General features: G+C 44.6%; 8 protein-coding genes across 8 annotated transcripts; 4 read left to right on the top strand and 4 right to left on the bottom strand. All coding sequences in view use genetic code 12, as the record gives it.

The window, feature by feature from the left end:
• Nucleotides 1-396: 396 nt before the first annotated feature.
• Nucleotides 397-3819, top strand: ENA2 (Na(+)-exporting P-type ATPase; the record flags this gene model as incomplete). Its single annotated transcript, XM_002619104.2, has 1 exon — nt 397-3819. One exon carries the CDS (start codon nt 397-399, stop codon nt 3817-3819), a length of 3423 nt encoding a protein of 1140 aa, XP_002619150.2.
• Nucleotides 3820-4103: 284 nt separating this feature from the next.
• Nucleotides 4104-4790, bottom strand: FOB63_000308 (phosphoglycerate mutase; the record flags this gene model as incomplete). The annotated part of the gene is made up of 1 exon (XM_002619102.1): nt 4104-4790. The coding sequence occupies one exon, from the start codon at nt 4788-4790 to the stop codon at nt 4104-4106; it is 687 nt and encodes a 228-aa protein (XP_002619148.1).
• Nucleotides 4791-4935: 145 nt separating this feature from the next.
• Nucleotides 4936-5397, bottom strand: HPA2 (D-amino-acid N-acetyltransferase; the record flags this gene model as incomplete). Its single annotated transcript, XM_002619101.1, has 1 exon — nt 4936-5397. The coding sequence occupies one exon, from the start codon at nt 5395-5397 to the stop codon at nt 4936-4938; it is 462 nt and encodes a 153-aa protein (XP_002619147.1).
• Nucleotides 5398-6291: 894 nt separating this feature from the next.
• SUC1 (transcription factor) lies at nt 6292-8454 on the top strand (the record flags this gene model as incomplete). Its single annotated transcript, XM_002619100.1, has 1 exon — nt 6292-8454. One exon carries the CDS (start codon nt 6292-6294, stop codon nt 8452-8454), a length of 2163 nt encoding a protein of 720 aa, XP_002619146.1.
• A 1002-nt stretch (nt 8455-9456) lies between these two features.
• Nucleotides 9457-11196, top strand: MAL31 (maltose permease; the record flags this gene model as incomplete). The annotated part of the gene is made up of 1 exon (XM_002619099.1): nt 9457-11196. One exon carries the CDS (start codon nt 9457-9459, stop codon nt 11194-11196), a length of 1740 nt encoding a protein of 579 aa, XP_002619145.1.
• A 256-nt stretch (nt 11197-11452) lies between these two features.
• FOB63_000304 (ubiquitin-conjugating protein) lies at nt 11453-12760 on the bottom strand (the record flags this gene model as incomplete). Its single annotated transcript, XM_002619098.2, has 1 exon — nt 11453-12760. The coding sequence occupies one exon, from the start codon at nt 12758-12760 to the stop codon at nt 11453-11455; it is 1308 nt and encodes a 435-aa protein (XP_002619144.2).
• A 1334-nt stretch (nt 12761-14094) lies between these two features.
• Nucleotides 14095-15732, bottom strand: FOB63_000303 (uncharacterized protein; the record flags this gene model as incomplete). The annotated part of the gene is made up of 1 exon (XM_002619097.1): nt 14095-15732. One exon carries the CDS (start codon nt 15730-15732, stop codon nt 14095-14097), a length of 1638 nt encoding a protein of 545 aa, XP_002619143.1.
• A 192-nt stretch (nt 15733-15924) lies between these two features.
• Nucleotides 15925-17076, top strand: FOB63_000302 (uncharacterized protein; the record flags this gene model as incomplete). Its single annotated transcript, XM_002619096.1, has 1 exon — nt 15925-17076. The coding sequence occupies one exon, from the start codon at nt 15925-15927 to the stop codon at nt 17074-17076; it is 1152 nt and encodes a 383-aa protein (XP_002619142.1).
• Nucleotides 17077-17245: the final 169 nt, after the last annotated feature.

Raw genomic sequence — 17245 nt, 5'->3', positions numbered from 1 at the left:
GATGGCTACTTTGAAAAAAGTGCGGCGCAGCATGAAATGCATGGCCATACATTGTAGGACCAAGAGCCAATGCATTGCCGGAAAAAGACCACAAGGCTGTGATTTTCATTGGTCTGTTTGCTTTGTTTTGCTTGTTCAAAATGCACATTGGCCCTGGGTGCTCTTCTCATGACTTGACGTGGGAGGAGCTAACATTTTAGTTCCAACGCAGCCGTGCGACTGTCTGTAGTGCGACCTCAAGTTTTTTTCCTTTCGGCTCATTCTAGGCACATTTTCCTTCTGCCTTGTGGTCTTGTGACCGCAACAACCGATAATTAGTGCATACCAATTAAAACGAAGGCCCGTGGTGTCTCGTAAATTATCTGGCGACATGAGCGGCAGACGGGGTAAATTGGTATGCCATGCACCTCTGGCGTGTCTTATTTGCAGGACCGATACAAGGGTTCTTGGCCCCATCTTGGCATTTATCAAATGCTCCGCTCTATAAAGAGGCTCGCGCTCCCCGTACTGACAAGAAAAAAATTATTTTATAGACTACAACAAATTAATCTTTTAGAGTTTGGTATGCCTAACTCTGATTCGAACAAAGAGAAAATTCCATCTTACGAACGTAATGACACTGAAGAGTCTTCCTCCATGTCAAGCAAGTATACTGGTGCTGACGAGTTTCAGCCCTATCGTCACACGGTAGAGAAAGTTGCTCGCGTGTTCGGATGCGACACAACTAATGGCTTGACCTCGCAAGCTGCTAAAGATTTGCTCCTGGAGCACGGCTCCAACACCTTGGGCGAAGGCGATAAGATCAGCTACACCAAGATTTTGGCTCACCAGGTGTTCAATGCTATGATCATGGTATTGCTCATTTCCATGGTTATTGCTTTGGCCATCAAGGATTGGATCTCTGGTGGTGTTATCGGTGCCGTTGTCCTTATTAATATTTCCATCGGTTTCATCCAGGAAGTGAAGGCGGAGAAAACTATGGGATCCTTGAGATCCTTGAGTTCCCCTTCCGCAAGAGTGACTCGTGACGGTGACGACTTTCAGATTGCCGCTGAGGAAGTTGTTCCTGGCGATATTGTTCACATCAAAGTCGGAGACACTGTTCCCGCTGACTTGAGATTAATTGACGTTATGAACTTGGAAACTGATGAAGCCCTTTTGACTGGTGAGTCCTTGCCCGTGGCTAAAAACCACGAAGAGGTTTACTCGGACCTGTCTGTTCCTGTTCCAGTCGGCGACAGATTGAACATGGCATTTTCTTCTTCCATCGTTTCGAAGGGTAGAGGAACTGGTATTGTTATCGCCACGGGATTAAACACAGAGATTGGTAGAATTGCCCAGTCTTTGAGAGGTGAAAAGGGAGTAATTAGATCAGTCAATAGGGATGGCGACAATTCCCCTGGCGTGAAAGATTACTCTCGAGCATTTTTTGGAACCATCAAAGACATCACAGGTAACTTTTTGGGTGTGACTGTCGGAACACCTTTGCAACGTGTTTTGTCCTGGTTGGCAATCTTTTTGTTTTGGGTGGCCGTTGTCTTTGCCATTGTGGTTATGGCGGTTCAAAAAATGCACGTCAACAAGGAAGTGGCCATCTACGCTATTTGTGTGGCTTTATCTATGATTCCTTCTGCATTGGTTGTCGTTTTGACCATCACCATGGCCGTCGGTGCCCAAGTGATGGTATCTAAGAATGTCATTGTCCGTAAACTTGACTCCTTGGAAGCGTTGGGCGGTATCAATGACATTTGCTCTGACAAAACAGGCACGTTGACCCAGGGAAAAATGGTAGCGAAAAAGGTGTGGATTCCTTCGGTTGGCACCTTTGGAATGGAAAACTCTAATGAAGCCTTCAACCCAGAAATCGGTGACTTGACCTACACCAAGTACTCTCCTAAGTACGTGAAGGAAACAGATGAAGAGATTGACTTTTTGCCAATTGACAAGACTGATAAAGAAAATTTTGCAACGAACTTCAAAACTTGGTTGACTGCTGCAACTTTGGCCAACATTGCTACTGTGACTCAAAGTAAAGACGAAGAATCTGGTGAAATGGTTTGGAAAGCGCACGGAGATGCTACTGAAATTGCCATTCAAGTGTTTTGCTGTAGAGTTGGTTTCCCTAGAGAAGAATTTGCCAGAGGTTTCAAGCACATCGAAGAATTCCCATTTGATTCTTCTATCAAGAGGATGTCTGCAATTTATACTATGGGCGACAAGACTAAGGTTTTCACCAAGGGTGCAGTGGAGAGAATTTTGCGCAGATGCACCCGGTGGACTGGTAATCCGGAAGAAAAGACAGACACCTCTGAATTGGTGGAAATGACAGAGGATGACATTGCAGAAATAGAAGCTAATATGGATGCTATGTCTTCTCAAGGTTTGCGTGTGTTGGCCTTTGCCAGTAGGGACTACGATCTTGAAAAGGAAGATATTTCGGACAGAGAAGCTGTTGAATCTAACTTGACTTTCCATGGATTGGTTGGTATTTACGACCCTCCTCGTCTTGAGACAGCAAAATCTGTTAAATTGTGTCATAAGGCTGGTATTAATGTCCATATGGTTACTGGTGATCATCCAGGAACTGCGAAAGCCATTGCTCAAGAAGTCGGTATCATTCCACGCAACTTGTATCATTACAGCCAGGAGGTTGTAGATGCAATGTGTATGACCGCAGTTGATTTTGATGCTTTAACTGATGAACAAATTGACGCTTTGCCCGTTTTGCCTTTGGTTATTGCCCGTTGTGCGCCACAAACTAAAGTCAGAATGATCGACGCATTGCATCGCCGTGACAAATTCTGTGCTATGACCGGAGATGGTGTCAATGATTCTCCATCTTTGAAGAAAGCAGATGTTGGTATTGCCATGGGTCTTAACGGTTCTGATGTGGCCAAGGATGCTTCTGATATTGTTTTAACCGATGACAATTTCCACTCCATCTTAAATGCCGTTGAAGAAGGTAGAAGAATGTCTGCTAATATCCAAAAATTCATATTGCAGTTATTGGCAGAGAATGTTGGACAAGCAATTTACCTTATTGTTGGTTTGGCATTCATGGACAGCTCTGGTTTCTCTGTTTTCCCATTATCCCCAGTTGAGGTGTTATGGATTTTGGTTGTTACTTCTTGCTTCCCAGCCATGGGTTTGGGTCAGCAGAGAGCTGCAGCCGAGATTTTAGACGAGCCTCCCAAACGCAAAATTTTCACCTGGGAACTTATTTGTGACATGTTCGTGTATGGTTTCTTGATGGCTGCGTGCTGTATGGTTTGCTTCGTCGTTGTTGTCTACGGAAAAGGCAACGGTGATTTGGGTAGTGATTGCAACTCGACCTCTGCAGACAAGCATATTTGTAATTTGGTTTTCAGGGGCAGATCGGCGGCTTTTGGTGCTTTCACTTGGTGTGCCCTCATTTTGGCTTGGGAATGTATCCATCCAACTAACTCCTTACTCAAAATGAACCCAGATTCTGAACATTCGTGGTGGAAACAAACTATCACTGAGCTTTGGTCCAACCAATTCTTGTTCTGGTCGATCATTGGTGGCTTCATCTCTGTGTTCCCAGTGGTCTACATTCCCGTGATCAATACCAAAGTATTTTTGCACGCACCAATTGGTTATGAATGGGGTGTTGCCGTTGCCTTCACTGTATTGTATTTCTTGGGATCAGAAGGATGGAAGTGGATGAAGAGAATTTACTTCCGCAAATGGAGCAAGAAGGTGAAGAATCCCGAGTATGAGTTGGAGAGAAGCGACCCTTTTAAGAAGTACGCATCATTCTCCAGATCCAATACCATGGATCCCGACATGTTGGCATAAGAATGCTTGGGTATACAAAGGCTTTTGCTAGGCAAATGCTTTCCCATGCAGATTCACTTTTAATTTCTTATTTTTATTCATTGTTGCATTGTGTTGCAGTTCTTGACTTGATATTCTTTACACTGGTGCTTGGAATAATAATGTGAGTAACAGTCTCACCAACCGTTTATACAGCTAGATTTATAATTACAAAGACTAATAAAGTCAGCATAGAATGTTGTTGTAAAGTATGAAAGATCAAATGTAAATATTGCCAGCAGAGACGACGCTTGTCAAACGATGCTTTAACGCAATTGCTGGTTGGACACGACAAAGTGACCACCCAAATGCTCCGTCAGCCCAAAATTCTGGATGAGTCCTTCGCCTGTAGTCTTGTCCAAGTCTATCATCGTCACCGAGGTATTGAAAGGAACACGAAGGTCTTCGAACGTCATTCCCTCGGCCAACTTGTAACCCCGGACATTGTACAAGTGGTTGATGAAAGCTCTAATCACACCACCGTGGGTGCAAAGCACTGTATTGGTGTGGTTTTCGGCCACGGCTTTCTTGAATGTCTGTTCCCACACTTGCGTCACGCGGTTTACCAAGTCTTCTTGTTTCTCGCCAATGTTTTTGAAGTCGGGTCCATACTTTTCAAGGGCATCTTGCACTTGCATCCCTTGGACGGGGCCCATGTTTCGTTCTCGCAAGTCTGGGGTTGTAGGGAAGTTTCCAAATGGTTTTTTCTGCTTTTGTGCGATGGCCCGGGCTGTATTCACACAGCGGATCAAGTCTGAGCTGACGATGTAGTCGAATTCAATGTCTTTCAAGTGGTTGGCGGCTTTTTCGGATTGTTCCCGGCCTTCATCATTCATGTCGATATCCAAATGGCCCTGCATGATTTTTTTAGCATTGTAGTCGGTTTTGCCGTGTCTCACGACAAAGATCCTCACGACATTTGGGTCGGTGTTAGCCACGATTTCACGAGTCATGTTGACAAGAAATAGAAACCAGATGAGTCGTAGATAAGTGGATGGGCATCATGTGACTAGATGCGTACAGCATGCGTGAGATTATTATTATTACATTATACAAACAATAAAAGAGATCAGTGGAAAACAATAGAGAAAGGCATATTCAGTCCGGCCGGCGGTAGAGTAAAAAGCCGCTCTTAACTCCCACCTTGGTGTACAACAATTGTGCCCGGTGGTTCTCAAACTGCGTGCTCCAATAGACCTTCTTGCAGTTTTTCTTATCTGCCTCGCCATAGACAAATTCGATCAAGGCGCGCCCCACACCATGAAGTCTCGAGTTGGGACTAACAAATAAATCGTTCAAGTACAAGGCGTCTTCGATGGTCCACGTATTTCTGTGGGTGAGGTAATTGGCAAACCCGATAAGTTCTCCGTTTTCGTTTTCAGCCACGCAAGAATAGACCGGCTCCTTCTCGTCGAAAAAACGGCCAAATGTACATTCTGTCACTTCGGGCGACACCTTGTCCAACGACTTGTAAAACTCCAAATACGAATCCTTGCCACTCCACAACTCGATCCATTCCTGCTTGTCTTTCTCTTCAATAGGTCTGATTGTGAAGGTCATTTTTACTGGTAACCTTTTTTTTTTCTTTTCTTTTCTCTTCTTTTCTTTTTTGATCTTCTTCGTTTCTACTATATATATTGCTTTAGCGCACTCGGCTCCAATTACTCATTCCGCTGGTGCGCTATCTTGGCGAGGGGAACGGAGATTATGGCCAATTCGGCCGTATCTACGAGGTGGTTTGTACAGTCTCGACCCTTTGGATTACAAACCTTTTAGGCGAACGCGCACTAGTAAACGACTGCAAGAATGGTAAGCTGGTAGTCGTACCAGATCGGTCGATACAGAATACTTGAAAACAATTGTTTTTAGCTGGTAAACGTGAAAACCTGTATGCCTTTCGTTTGTCGATTAGTTTGTATGATTAGGTGGCCCGTTTTGCTCATTTAGGGGCGAGCACCATCTCATCATGCAGAGAAGAAGTATTAGGGTCCTGAGGCCTATTTTCTTGGCTTTTCCTTTCGCCTTTCAAATTTTTTTTTTTTTTTTAAAAAGAGTTTTACTCGAATTTTTCTGGATTTTTGACTCCGTTGCCGCAACGGAAAAACTGTAGTTGTGTAAGTGTTCAGCCGTGCCATGAGATGAGGGTTTCATGACTATCTGTCGACGGTACGAAAGGGCGACTACAGGCCAGCTTTTTTGACCCTTGTACACTTCAACTATCCAATTGTTTCATTCTCAAAGAACTGTAGTCTAGCGTTCATTGGCAAAATTGTCCACGAAATGAGTCACTGCGACTCATTTACATTACACGTGGCGATAGAAACCAGGCACCACACTTTGCCAGTACAAGTGAGTTTTCTTTCTCCAACCACATCTTTCCTTTTTCGGCCTAGTTTCTCTTTTGGTGATGTCTTTTTAGAGGAGTGACTGCCCTCACGTGAAACCTTACCCCACATGAAAAGCGCGAGTGCAAAGAAGCGTAATTTACATTATTCCATGGATTCTAACCAGTTGCGAGACAAGAACATTCGAAAAAGAGGCAAGTACGGCCGCCCATGTGACGTTTGCTCTTTCCGCCGAGTTCGCTGTGTTTTTCCTGCCGGCAGCTCAAAATGCATAGGGTGTACAACCCATAACTGTGAATGCACCAACAACCGGATCCGCAAGAAGCTGGGCCCCAAACCGGGGAGGAGAAGCATCGAGAACGGAGAGGAGGCCGTAATACGACGTGTCACATCTGCAGTTGAAGGTACTTCATCAACTTTAGAAAACCCGTCTGCTTACACGGGTATTCACATCGCTCCAGCCCCAAGAATGGATAAGGAGCAGTGTCCACCAGACATGAACAGCATGAACAACCAGAATGCCTATGACAACACGGCTCCTCATCCGTCCAGTTTCCTTCTGACTCCACCGACTAATTTCACACCTGACGTTTTGGCTGTTCCAGATGCGTTTGCGTCGTCGCATCCCAACTCTGACATGTTGATCCCTTCGCCGTCGCTCTCCGAGGATTATGCGGCCATTCCAATTGATAAGCTACTACCGTGCTTGCAGGTTTATCAAACTTGGTTTTATGGGTACTGGCCCGTTTTGTCCGTAGCAGATCTTATGCTGACGTTAGTTGGAGATTCTAACATGGACTCCCTGTGCAAGTATATCAAACTTTCAGAAGAGAACGCCATGTCATATGCCTTATGCTGCGCTGTCTGTGCCACGATACTAACGCAAGTGACTTTTGTCACTTCCAAAATTAAAATGTTGAACATAAACGCTTGCCTCCCCGCCAATGAATACGCTAATGAGGCAAAAAGAGTTCGTTACCTATATGATTATGCAGCTAATCCTACTGTGTTGACACTCTTGAGCTCATTTTTTTTATACACCCATTACGTCAATGTCAAGGGCAAAACTACTCAGTCCAACATGTATTTGCGAGAAGCAATCACCACCTCGCAGATTCTTGGTCTTCACGAGCCCCTGAGCTACGTGAACAAAAGCGCAGCCGAAGTTCATCGGTGGAAAAAAATCTACTATATGTTGCTTGTCACAGAACGATACATGTGTTTTGAAGATGGCTTGCCTGTAATTCTAGATCCATGTATTGAAACTCCTTCTTTGGAGAATGAGGAATATCCAAGTTTGCTTGTTGGTTTCACGGAATTGGTGTGGGTATTTTCGGTTCCCAGCAAAGAGTTCTTTGGTGAGTTGAACCAGAAGAGGGGAAATAGAGATTTGAATGCTTTTAGACACTCATTAGAGAGACAAGGGCTTGAGGAGAAAAAAAAGTGGATCTTAAATGTTCATAACAAGCTCAGTCAGCCATATGACGATGCTATCAAGGTTTCTGACTCGCAGAAGCTAAATATTGTCCTCTCACAGGCTTGGATTCAATCGATTGCATGGCATATCACTTCAGAAAATGGTCTTTTGTACGGTAACACAGACCCACGGAATTGTTTTTCTGTGGAATTTCCCGGAAAGATTGCGGAGAATTTTTTACGGGCCACAACAAACCTTCCTCTGTTTGCTTTCGAATCTAATGGGCCGGGTGTCGGCGTAAAATTGCTTGCAATTGCCGAATCTTTGAGCCACGCCATTCCTCACAGTCAAGATAAATTGAGTATGGCGGAGAGGTTAAACTGCATTTTTTCCCTAGTGAATCGTTACAAGAACGACGTGGCCTTACCATTGGAAGTTTACACTAAGGTAGCCAATACAATTGCTGATCTCAAATCTTGCATTCCCCGGTCACTTCAGCAGATTGGCGAGTACGAACAGAATCGTATCGAGGAACTTTGCGAAGAACATGAAGATCCGGAATTGACGTACGAGGGGATGTTGCGGCAAAAGCAAGCGGAGGAATCCGAATCGCTAATTCCTGATACATCGTCCATGCAACCTTCGCAAATATGCAAGCCAGCTACTTTGAGGTCCCAGGGCGAATTTTTTTTGCTGGGCAACCGGGTGGTAAATGGGGCTGGCGACTTTAATTCCATGAGCAGAACTACGAGCTCTAGCACAACGTCGATTATTGGCCTCATGAACTCATTCATACCCGGCCAGTTTTACTCCAACAAAGAATACCCTACGTTGAGTCCCGAATACCCACTTTGATGCCGGGTGGAGTAGCATTTTAAATGTATATACAACCATTAATGAAAAGGCCCATTAGTTCTGAATATGATAGAACATGAAAGAAAAAAATATTGTGGTCATATCTTCAACTATTTGCTCTCACAATGCGAAAATACGAGTATTTTTCGAAGAATAGAACGGCACATGTAAGAAGATATTTTCCAGCATCATCTCTTGCATTCGGAAAAATTAAATGCACCTGAGGGGATCTCTCTCGTAAGTAGCGCCACAGCAATACAGAAAAAAAAAATTCGAGGACATATGGGAAAAATGCACCATGTCTATTTGACGTCAATGTCGGATAGAAAAGTGTGTTGGGTATACTCCACTCATTGACATTTTAAAGTTGTTCCTGTGTTCCACGTATGGTCATTCTTTGAGTGACCCCACGATTCGCAATGATACCTCGCAAATGTTTACGTTTTGTGCGTCCGCATACAGTAGCAGTGTCCTGTCTTGGGCCGAAATTATTCACGAAATGCTATTTCGCAACAACCCTCGCAATTTTTTCTCCAAGTTCATGCCTTGATATGGTTGTTCTCGCTTGCCCGCAATAATTAAGAATTTTCCCCGCCACTCACGCATCGCGGCGGAGACACTCACTTCTCATGGCAGTTTGGGGTCTCTTGACGTTATCAGTGTATTTCTTTCACAAGTCACCTGAGAGGAAACTACACCAGAATGCAAAACAAAACAAATAATACATGATAAAATCGTACCAATGTGGCGAAGAAAACAAGAGCCGATGTCCCGTTAGCAATCCAAAAGTACGGGTCGCTTGCGTTTAGATGCACTGATTCTGCTGAGCAAAATTTCCCACTCCTGCAGCAATGTGTGTAACTCGCAGAAAAACGCGGAGTACATCGCAAATTGAATATGTGCCCCACAGATGTTCGATGCAAGGCAAAAACATATAAATGCCATGGACTTTTCGACATCGTCACACTCATCTTACACACTTAAATACAGCAGCTTCACAACATGACACAAGAGTTTGTTGAAGACATCAAACATCCCGATATAATGACTTTCCAATCGGACAAGATGTCCAAAGTCGACGACGATAGCTTGGATGTGGAAGCACAAGACTACATAGCCAAGTTTTTGGACATGTCCAATAATGCTAAGGACAATGACAACAAGGAAAAGACAATGCCCTTGAAGGAAGGTTTGAAAACCTTCCCAAAGGCTGCCATGTGGTCCGTCATCTTATCTTCAGCCATCATCATGGAAGGTTACGATACCAACCTTATCAACTCCTTCTACTCGTTTCCCGACTTCGTGCGCAATTTCGGACACTATTATCCTGAAAAAGGGAAATACGAGATCCCTGCCCGTTGGCAAACGGCTTTGAGTATGGCTGTTTACTGTGGTGAGATTATTGGGTTGTTTGCTGCGGGTGTCGTAGCTGATAGAGTCGGCTACAGAAAAACCTTGATTGCTTCTTTGTTGGCCGTTGCTGGTTTGATCTTTATTGTCTTCTTTGCCCAGAGCATTGAGATGTTGCTTGTCGGGGAACTTTTATTGGGCATACCTTGGGGTGCCTTTCAGACCTTGACTGTTTCTTACGCTTCCGAGGTTTGTCCCACAGTCTTGAGGTTGTACTTGACGACATATGTCAATGTGTGTTGGGTTATCGGACAGTTGATTTCCTCTTGCGTGTTGAAAGGAATGGTGGAATCTAGTATGAAGAACGCGTGGAAAGTTCCTTTTGCTGTTCAGTGGGTCTGGCCTATTCCAATCGCTATTGGTGTATACCTTGCACCTGAGTCCCCATGGTGGTTAGTCAAAAAAGGAAGAATTCAGGAGGCAAAACATTCCGTGCTGCGGTTGTTGACTGTCAATGAACATCTTCCAGACAAAGAGGTCATGGTCAACGCCATGATTGACAAGATGAAGATCACTATAAAGGAAGAAACAACACAAGCAGAAAACGTCAGCTATGTTGACTGCTTCAAGAAGGAAAATATCAGAAGGACGAGGGTTACTTGCTTGACATGGTTGGTTCAGAATATCACAGGCTCTGCCTTCATGGGTTACTCCACATATTTCTACGAACAAGCCGGCTTGTCCACATCGAACTCTTTCACGTTTTCCATCATTCAGTATGTCTTGGGTATCATTGGTACTCTTTTGTCCTGGTTTACATCAACCAAAATTGGTCGGTTTGATGCTTATTTTGGTGGTTTGTGTGCACAAACAGTCATTTTGATTGTTGTCGGTGGCCTTGGTTTCGCCAATTCAAGTGGCGCCTCTTGGGCTGTTGGAACATTGCTTTTGATCTTCACGTTTGTATACGATTCCTCTGTCGGTCCAATCTGTTATTGTTTGGTCACCGAACTTCCTTCCACGAGTACGAGAACAAAAACTGTCATTCTTGCACGTACAGTTTACAACATTTCCGGTATTGTCATTGCCGTCATTATGCCTTACATGTTGAATCCTACTGCATGGAATTGGAAGGCTAAAACCGGTTTGTTCTGGGCTGGTTTTGCTATTTGCAGCGCTATCTGGTGTTGGTTCGAACTACCAGAAACTAAAAACAGAACATTTGCTGAGCTCGATTACTTGTTCGAAAATGGTGTCCCCGCCAGAAAATTCAAGACTACCGAAGTCGATGTTTTCGATGTTGGTCGTATAATGGAAAAGATTGGCGAAGATGGCATCAGAGATATGGTTGAGGAAAGCAAAGCAGAAGCAAAGCACTTAGAGAGTGTTTAGCTTACTCCCATTGTCAGCACTTTTACTCCTTTTCAATTCTTTAAAAGTCACATAGTTTTATAAATTCGCTGAGCGTTAACGTACGACAGGTATTGTAGCTATAGTAAGTACCCCTACACCCGGTGCTTATAGTCACATTGGCAATGATAACTTTGAATTAGATCTTCGTATTGTAGAAGTGCTGAATGAATTACTAACTGCTGAAAAAAAAAGATGATAATTATGCAATTTGAACACAGCGCTAGGCGAAGCTAGATCATTCGTCTTCGTCCTCAATGTCGGTTTCTAAATCACAAATGGACCGGCAATTGGGACAGTAGAACTGTGGATAGCTCTTAATTATAATGGGTCGAATACACTTGTAATGCCACGAATGTGAGCAGGGACTAATGAATAGCGCTTGACATGGTTCGAGCTTGAATAAACAGATAGCACATTCAGATAACTCTTCACCCTTCTGGTTTTCAGTGTTGAGGCCGAGGCTCTTCATTCTGTTGTGAATGTCCAAGTTGAAACGGTTGACTTTCCTCTGCCAGCTACGATTGAATTCACATCTCATCTTGACACATCTGTACACTTCCTCGGTACCTCCTCTGTAGTCTAGACCCAATTGGACAATATCGCCATCTATTAGTGGCCAGAGCGTCAGTTCCTGTGACGCCTGAGACAATCTAATATTGTTCAAGAACGTACCGGAAGATGATTTGCAGTCCTTGATAAACCACAGGCCTTCCTCATTACATTGAAACAACGCGTGTGTTCTAGAAACAACCTTGGATTTAAAAACTACCGGTGCTGAGGAGCCCTGTGGTGCATGTGCAGCGCTTTTGTTTTTCTCTGTGTATCTGCCAATGGAGATCAGATCTTTGGGTTTGATGCGGCGAATCACAGGCGAAAAATATAAGCCACTGTTTGATGATGAGTGGTCGATTATAGGGGTCAACCGGATCGAGTAGAATCCATCTTTATCTTTGCCCGATTCTGGGGTGTCTGGCTCAGCCACAGTAGACTCTGGTGCTTCGTCCCGCGTTTCAGTAATGCACATTGTGGTTTCTTCTCGAGCTTCAGCTTCTTGCAGGTCACGAACGACGGGCCCTTGGCTGGTTGGTGCTGATGCAACAGAGCCTCTAGTGGCTGTGGAAGGAGATTCCTCGGCAAACCCGCTGAGATTACCAATCGTGGGGCTGTTCGACATAAAGTGCCCTGAAGATTCAGCAGCAGCGGCCGCCAGCGACACAGAGCCGCGAATGGTGTTAGAGAATGAAGAGAGGAAGCTCAAGCCAAAAGAAGGCCTTTGCGTGGCCTGTGGGCGCAGGTCTTCGTGTGAGTCTTGTGTAGAAGGCCGGCGGACATTTGCAGAAGTAGTTTCGGCATTCACAGATACCTGCTCAGAGGAAGACGCGGCGCTTTCGGACAGCGAAGACGATTCTGGGTCGCTCTCAGGCGCCGGCATTCTGTTTTGGTGTGGGGATCCAGGCGCGGAGTGGGAAGGGGAACTCAAAGGGGACGAGTCTTTTTTGCAGGATCCGGCAGGAGCAGAGACAGCAGCAATGTTTTCGGACATGGGACACTATTCGTTGCAAAAGCAGATATTTAATGGCAGCGCTCTGTGACGGGTGGACGAAAATGAGGTGAGGAAACCTAAACGGAAACTGAAACGATAATGGAAACAGAATACTCCACTTCGAGCAAGGGGTGGCCACAAAAGGAAAAGAAGGTCAGCAGTGGAATCTGATCGCTCAGCTCTCAAATGTCGAAGGCAAGAGAAGAGGATGGAGGGAAAATTCTGGCTCCCAGGAACAGCGAAATAGAAAAAGGAAAAAAATTGTTCCAGCGCTAACTTTAAAACTGGAGAGGCTAAAGAGGAGCTGCGACAATCGGGCCCCCGGCCATGCAGGAAAATTTGCGGATGCAATCAGTTTGGGTGTTAGAGAACAGGAATGGACAGATGGTTCAATCCAGGCTGCAGCTTCGAGACCAACAAGAATGGGGAAATTTTTGAAAGAGACAAATCTCGTGTAACAAGAGATTTGCTATCCAGAGAACAACTTGGTTTTTCTCCAGTTGTGGCCCTGTTCCCTCTATGCTTCTGTCTTCGTTCTGTCCTGTACTGTGCCATTCGGCGCGTGTTACATTTTCCTGATGTGGGATGATTTGCTGGGGCCCAAGCTGCACCTGCATTTTCCGCTCCGAGAGCCAGCCAGGACGCTCATGCAGCATGCATCGATAACTTCAAACGGCGTTGGCGAAAAAATATACCTTCGGCCGTGCGCCTGTAGTTGCCGAAAAATTACTGGATGTGGTGATTAGGCTGGATGCTGATTGGTTTTCTTTGCTTGCTGCTTTCATTGCAAGTATGATTTGCAAAGGACGACATTCGTTCAAAGCCAATGACGCTTCAAAAATTGACGTGTTCTAACTTAATTGAGCATGCGTCGCTCAGATCCACCAGTACACTTATCTTCGTTACCTTTAAGGTTTGAAAAGCTACTCTCCGTCAATTTCGGAGTTTGGTCTATTTCTTTGACTTATGCCATTTATTAGGCCGGATGCGTTGGCTTGAAGACGGTAATTCTCGATAAAGAGTCCAGACTCTGCACCAATTTATCGTTGTAATCTGAGGCGATCTGCAACCTCAGTTGGTAGTGAAGATACTCGACCACATACATTTGAAATTAGGCTCGTCTACATATATATTCATGGCGCTGACATTTGGTCAATGTTTAGCTTCAATGAATGCCATTGATTTTTCGTGAATCCCGTTATGTTAGCTATAAAACTTGCGGTGAATTCGTCGCCACAACCTATCAGCATGCTCCAGTAATGTAAATTTACTACTTCCTTACATCACTACATTTCCTCGATTTTGTCACTGCTCAAGATGTACATTCACATACGCTAACCAAGGTAGTTGGACTTTTCGCTTACCAACCGAAGCAAAAGTTGCTGTAGCTGCTCACGGCCCTTAGGGCTGTCCCATATCCGGTGGTTGGTGTTTTCTGCAACCACCCACTCCAAAGTATTCAGACTTATCTTCGTCAATTCCCGTTGCCATTTTCCCCAATTGAGCGACTGCTTGATCATGTACTCTGACAGAATAACTGATAACGGCACCTTCAGGACGTCGGCAGTGTGTACCTCATTGTACGACAAGATTGACGCCGTCACTTGTTCTTGTAAACGAGCACGCAAGTATTTGGGGCTGTATACCATGTCACGCCCAAAGATCCGGCTCTTTGACAGGTACTTACGAGGGTGGAAAAACCAGTGTAAGTTGCGTACAAGACCCAAGGGGGAAATCAAGCCCCGAAGCCAAAGCTTGAAACCCTGCCATGAGTCCATCAAATCGAAATCTTTCCGGAAAACATGACGGTTTTCATTTTTCTTGTTGGTGCCGCTAAACGGAAAATGCTTCAAGAGATCCTCGTGCCAGCTATCCACAAGAAGCATCGAGTGCATTTGGCCCACGTTACGCAGGGCAAATACTTTAGAGTAAAGACCGCCAATATCGAATCCGACAGAGCAAAAGGGGCCCTCTATCTTCTCTTTGCGAAGTGCTTCCATGAGATACTCAATATTGATGGAGATTGATAATGGCGATGGAGCACTATCAGAGAACGCGTAGCCTGGGCGATCCCAAATACAATACCGCTCGATTTTGTTCATGTGGTACAATTCCTGGATCCACTCTTGGAATTGCTCTGATGATGCTTGCTGGCCACCTTCCACAAGCAAAATCGGCTGTTTTGCCTTGCCTGAATCATCTTCATCTTTGGTCATGTTCGCATGTACATCACCAAAGCATGCCAAATGAATGCTAAACAGATCCTCATTCACGGGGATCATCTTTCCCCAAGGTTTTTCGTGCGAGTCAAAAGCCTGAAGAATGAGCGACAAACTAATGTTCCACACAACCAACAAGAGAAACAACTTGACTAGGATTTTGACTGTCATCACGAAAAGTTCGAAGATGGATTTGCGTTTTTCGACACGCCCAGTATACTTTATTTCCTGGCGTGCTTTGCTCCTTTCTACAGTGAAATCTGCAAAGCAATTAACCCCAATGTTGAATAAAGTCCAAAGAAGAAGGAAATTTCCCAAGGGCCCTTGTTGGTCTCTGAGGTACGAGACCGAAAGAATAACCACAAGATCCACAAACAACAATACGAAGCTTATGTAGCCAAGAATTCTCTCGTAATACGCTGGAACTGTAAAACACCATAATGTTACTAAACCTGTAGCAATGTTCAAAATGGTAAGATCCAACTCAAGAAACAGTCTTCCTCTGTTATTGAACCCGGGGACAGAAATGAAATCGCTAATCAAAACGAGAAAGAAGCTCAAGCAGTTAAAACCCAAAATGGCCACGAGGAAAACTCGAAGAAGCTTGATCTGGTCCAAATTCAACGGGGAAACGATTGGGTCGTCTGGGTCAACATAGTTGCTGCGGGAGTTGAGCAAAGGCTCTCTTTCAATGTCGGACGGCGGACTTCTAGTCACAGAATCAACCGATTCTGTAGTCTCTGGCTCTTGCATTCGTCAAGGAATTATTTTTTTTAAAATTGGGAAAAGAAGTTCTATATGCGTTAGCAATCGTAAGTACGAACATGACGGATGCTGTCGCACGTGACTTTATCGGGCTAGCTGGCTACCAGTCTAGATGAATTCAGCGGTCTAGATTCCTATTTTGGAAGCTGGCGATAGTGCTTGCCAGTAATCGGCAAAATCATGTTCACTCCCAATTTTACGGGTTTGTTCTACCCTCATCAAATTAGCAAATACCTAAGCCATTCTTATAGTTGTGACGAGTCTTCTCTAGACATTGAGCCTGCATGCAGATTCCACAACGTTATCAGTCAGACGAGAAGAGGAAAACACAATTGGAGAATAATGGCCACCATCTCAATCAATGACACTTCTTTAGAGAACAAGGTCACATATTACCATATTTCCGTTACGCTTCCCCTACGATCGATTTCGGTGGCCCGAAGATACTCTGAATTTGTATCGTTGGTAGAAAACCTCTGCAGTGAAATAGGAATCTCCCAGAGAGATTTTCCTTATCCGCTTCCGCCCAAGGGAGGCCTTTTCAACAACAGCACCAAAATTGTTGCAGAGAGAAAAGTGAAGCTCACAGAATTCTTATCGAATATTGTGCGTGACCGAGATTTACAGAACAGAGACTCTGTCCACAAGTTTCTTGGGTTGCCGGTAAGTTTCCGTTTCACTCCAGAGCTATTCAAGGAAAACCAACAGGATGAATCCAGTGCCAAATTCCTTATTGACGATGATGTTGCGGATATCAATAAAGGCCAATGGCTATCATACCTACGTATAGTCCGCTTCAATGCAAGCGACATGGGCAAAGGCACAGATTTGGCATCGAAGCTTGCCGCCCGCGAGAATGCTAATAAGTTTATTCGCCCTAATTTGGAGAAACTCTCGTTAAGTTTGCAGCATTTGTCGAAATCCGGCGCCATAGATCACGGGGAATATTCAAAGAGAAATAATATGCTTAAAGAGATTCAGGCCGATGTCGAGAAAGTCGTACGGGGCGAGGCACCGAAGGTTTCCAATTTGCCAGAATCTTCTCTGAGGAGGATCTTTGCAAAGAGAGACGACACTCCGCCCGAAGAAACAAATACTACACTTGCCTTGAACAACAAGGAATTGCTTCAGCAGCAAAAGCTAATGCATCAGCAACAAGACCAAGAGTTAGAGCAACTCAGGATGGTTATTGGTAGACAGCGCCAGATTGGAGAGGCCATCAACAAAGAAGTGGAGGAACAAAATGAAATTCTCGACCGCTTTTCGAATGAGGTGGAGGCATCGTCACAAAAAGTTCAAACAGCCAGGACAAGGACTCGCAGAATTGGTTAAGATGTTTTTCTCGCTTGTCCCTAATTTTACTTTAAATTACTGAATTAAGGTTTTATAGACGCCTGGCTCTCAAGCCCTAGTAATCTATAGAGAAGTCCCAACTGGTAACAAATGCGGGTAACCGCGATGCGCAGTATAAAAAAATGAAAAGGTCGGAGCATAGTTACTA

Source organism: Clavispora lusitaniae, assembly GCF_014636115.1.
Source record: "Clavispora lusitaniae strain FDAARGOS_655 chromosome Unknown tig00000003_pilon, whole genome shotgun sequence".
In the NCBI taxonomy this organism is placed as follows: Eukaryota; Fungi; Ascomycota; class Pichiomycetes; order Serinales; family Metschnikowiaceae; genus Clavispora; species Clavispora lusitaniae.
Note: the sequence above shows the minus strand (reverse complement) of the source record. Positions and strands in the feature narration are given on the sequence as shown.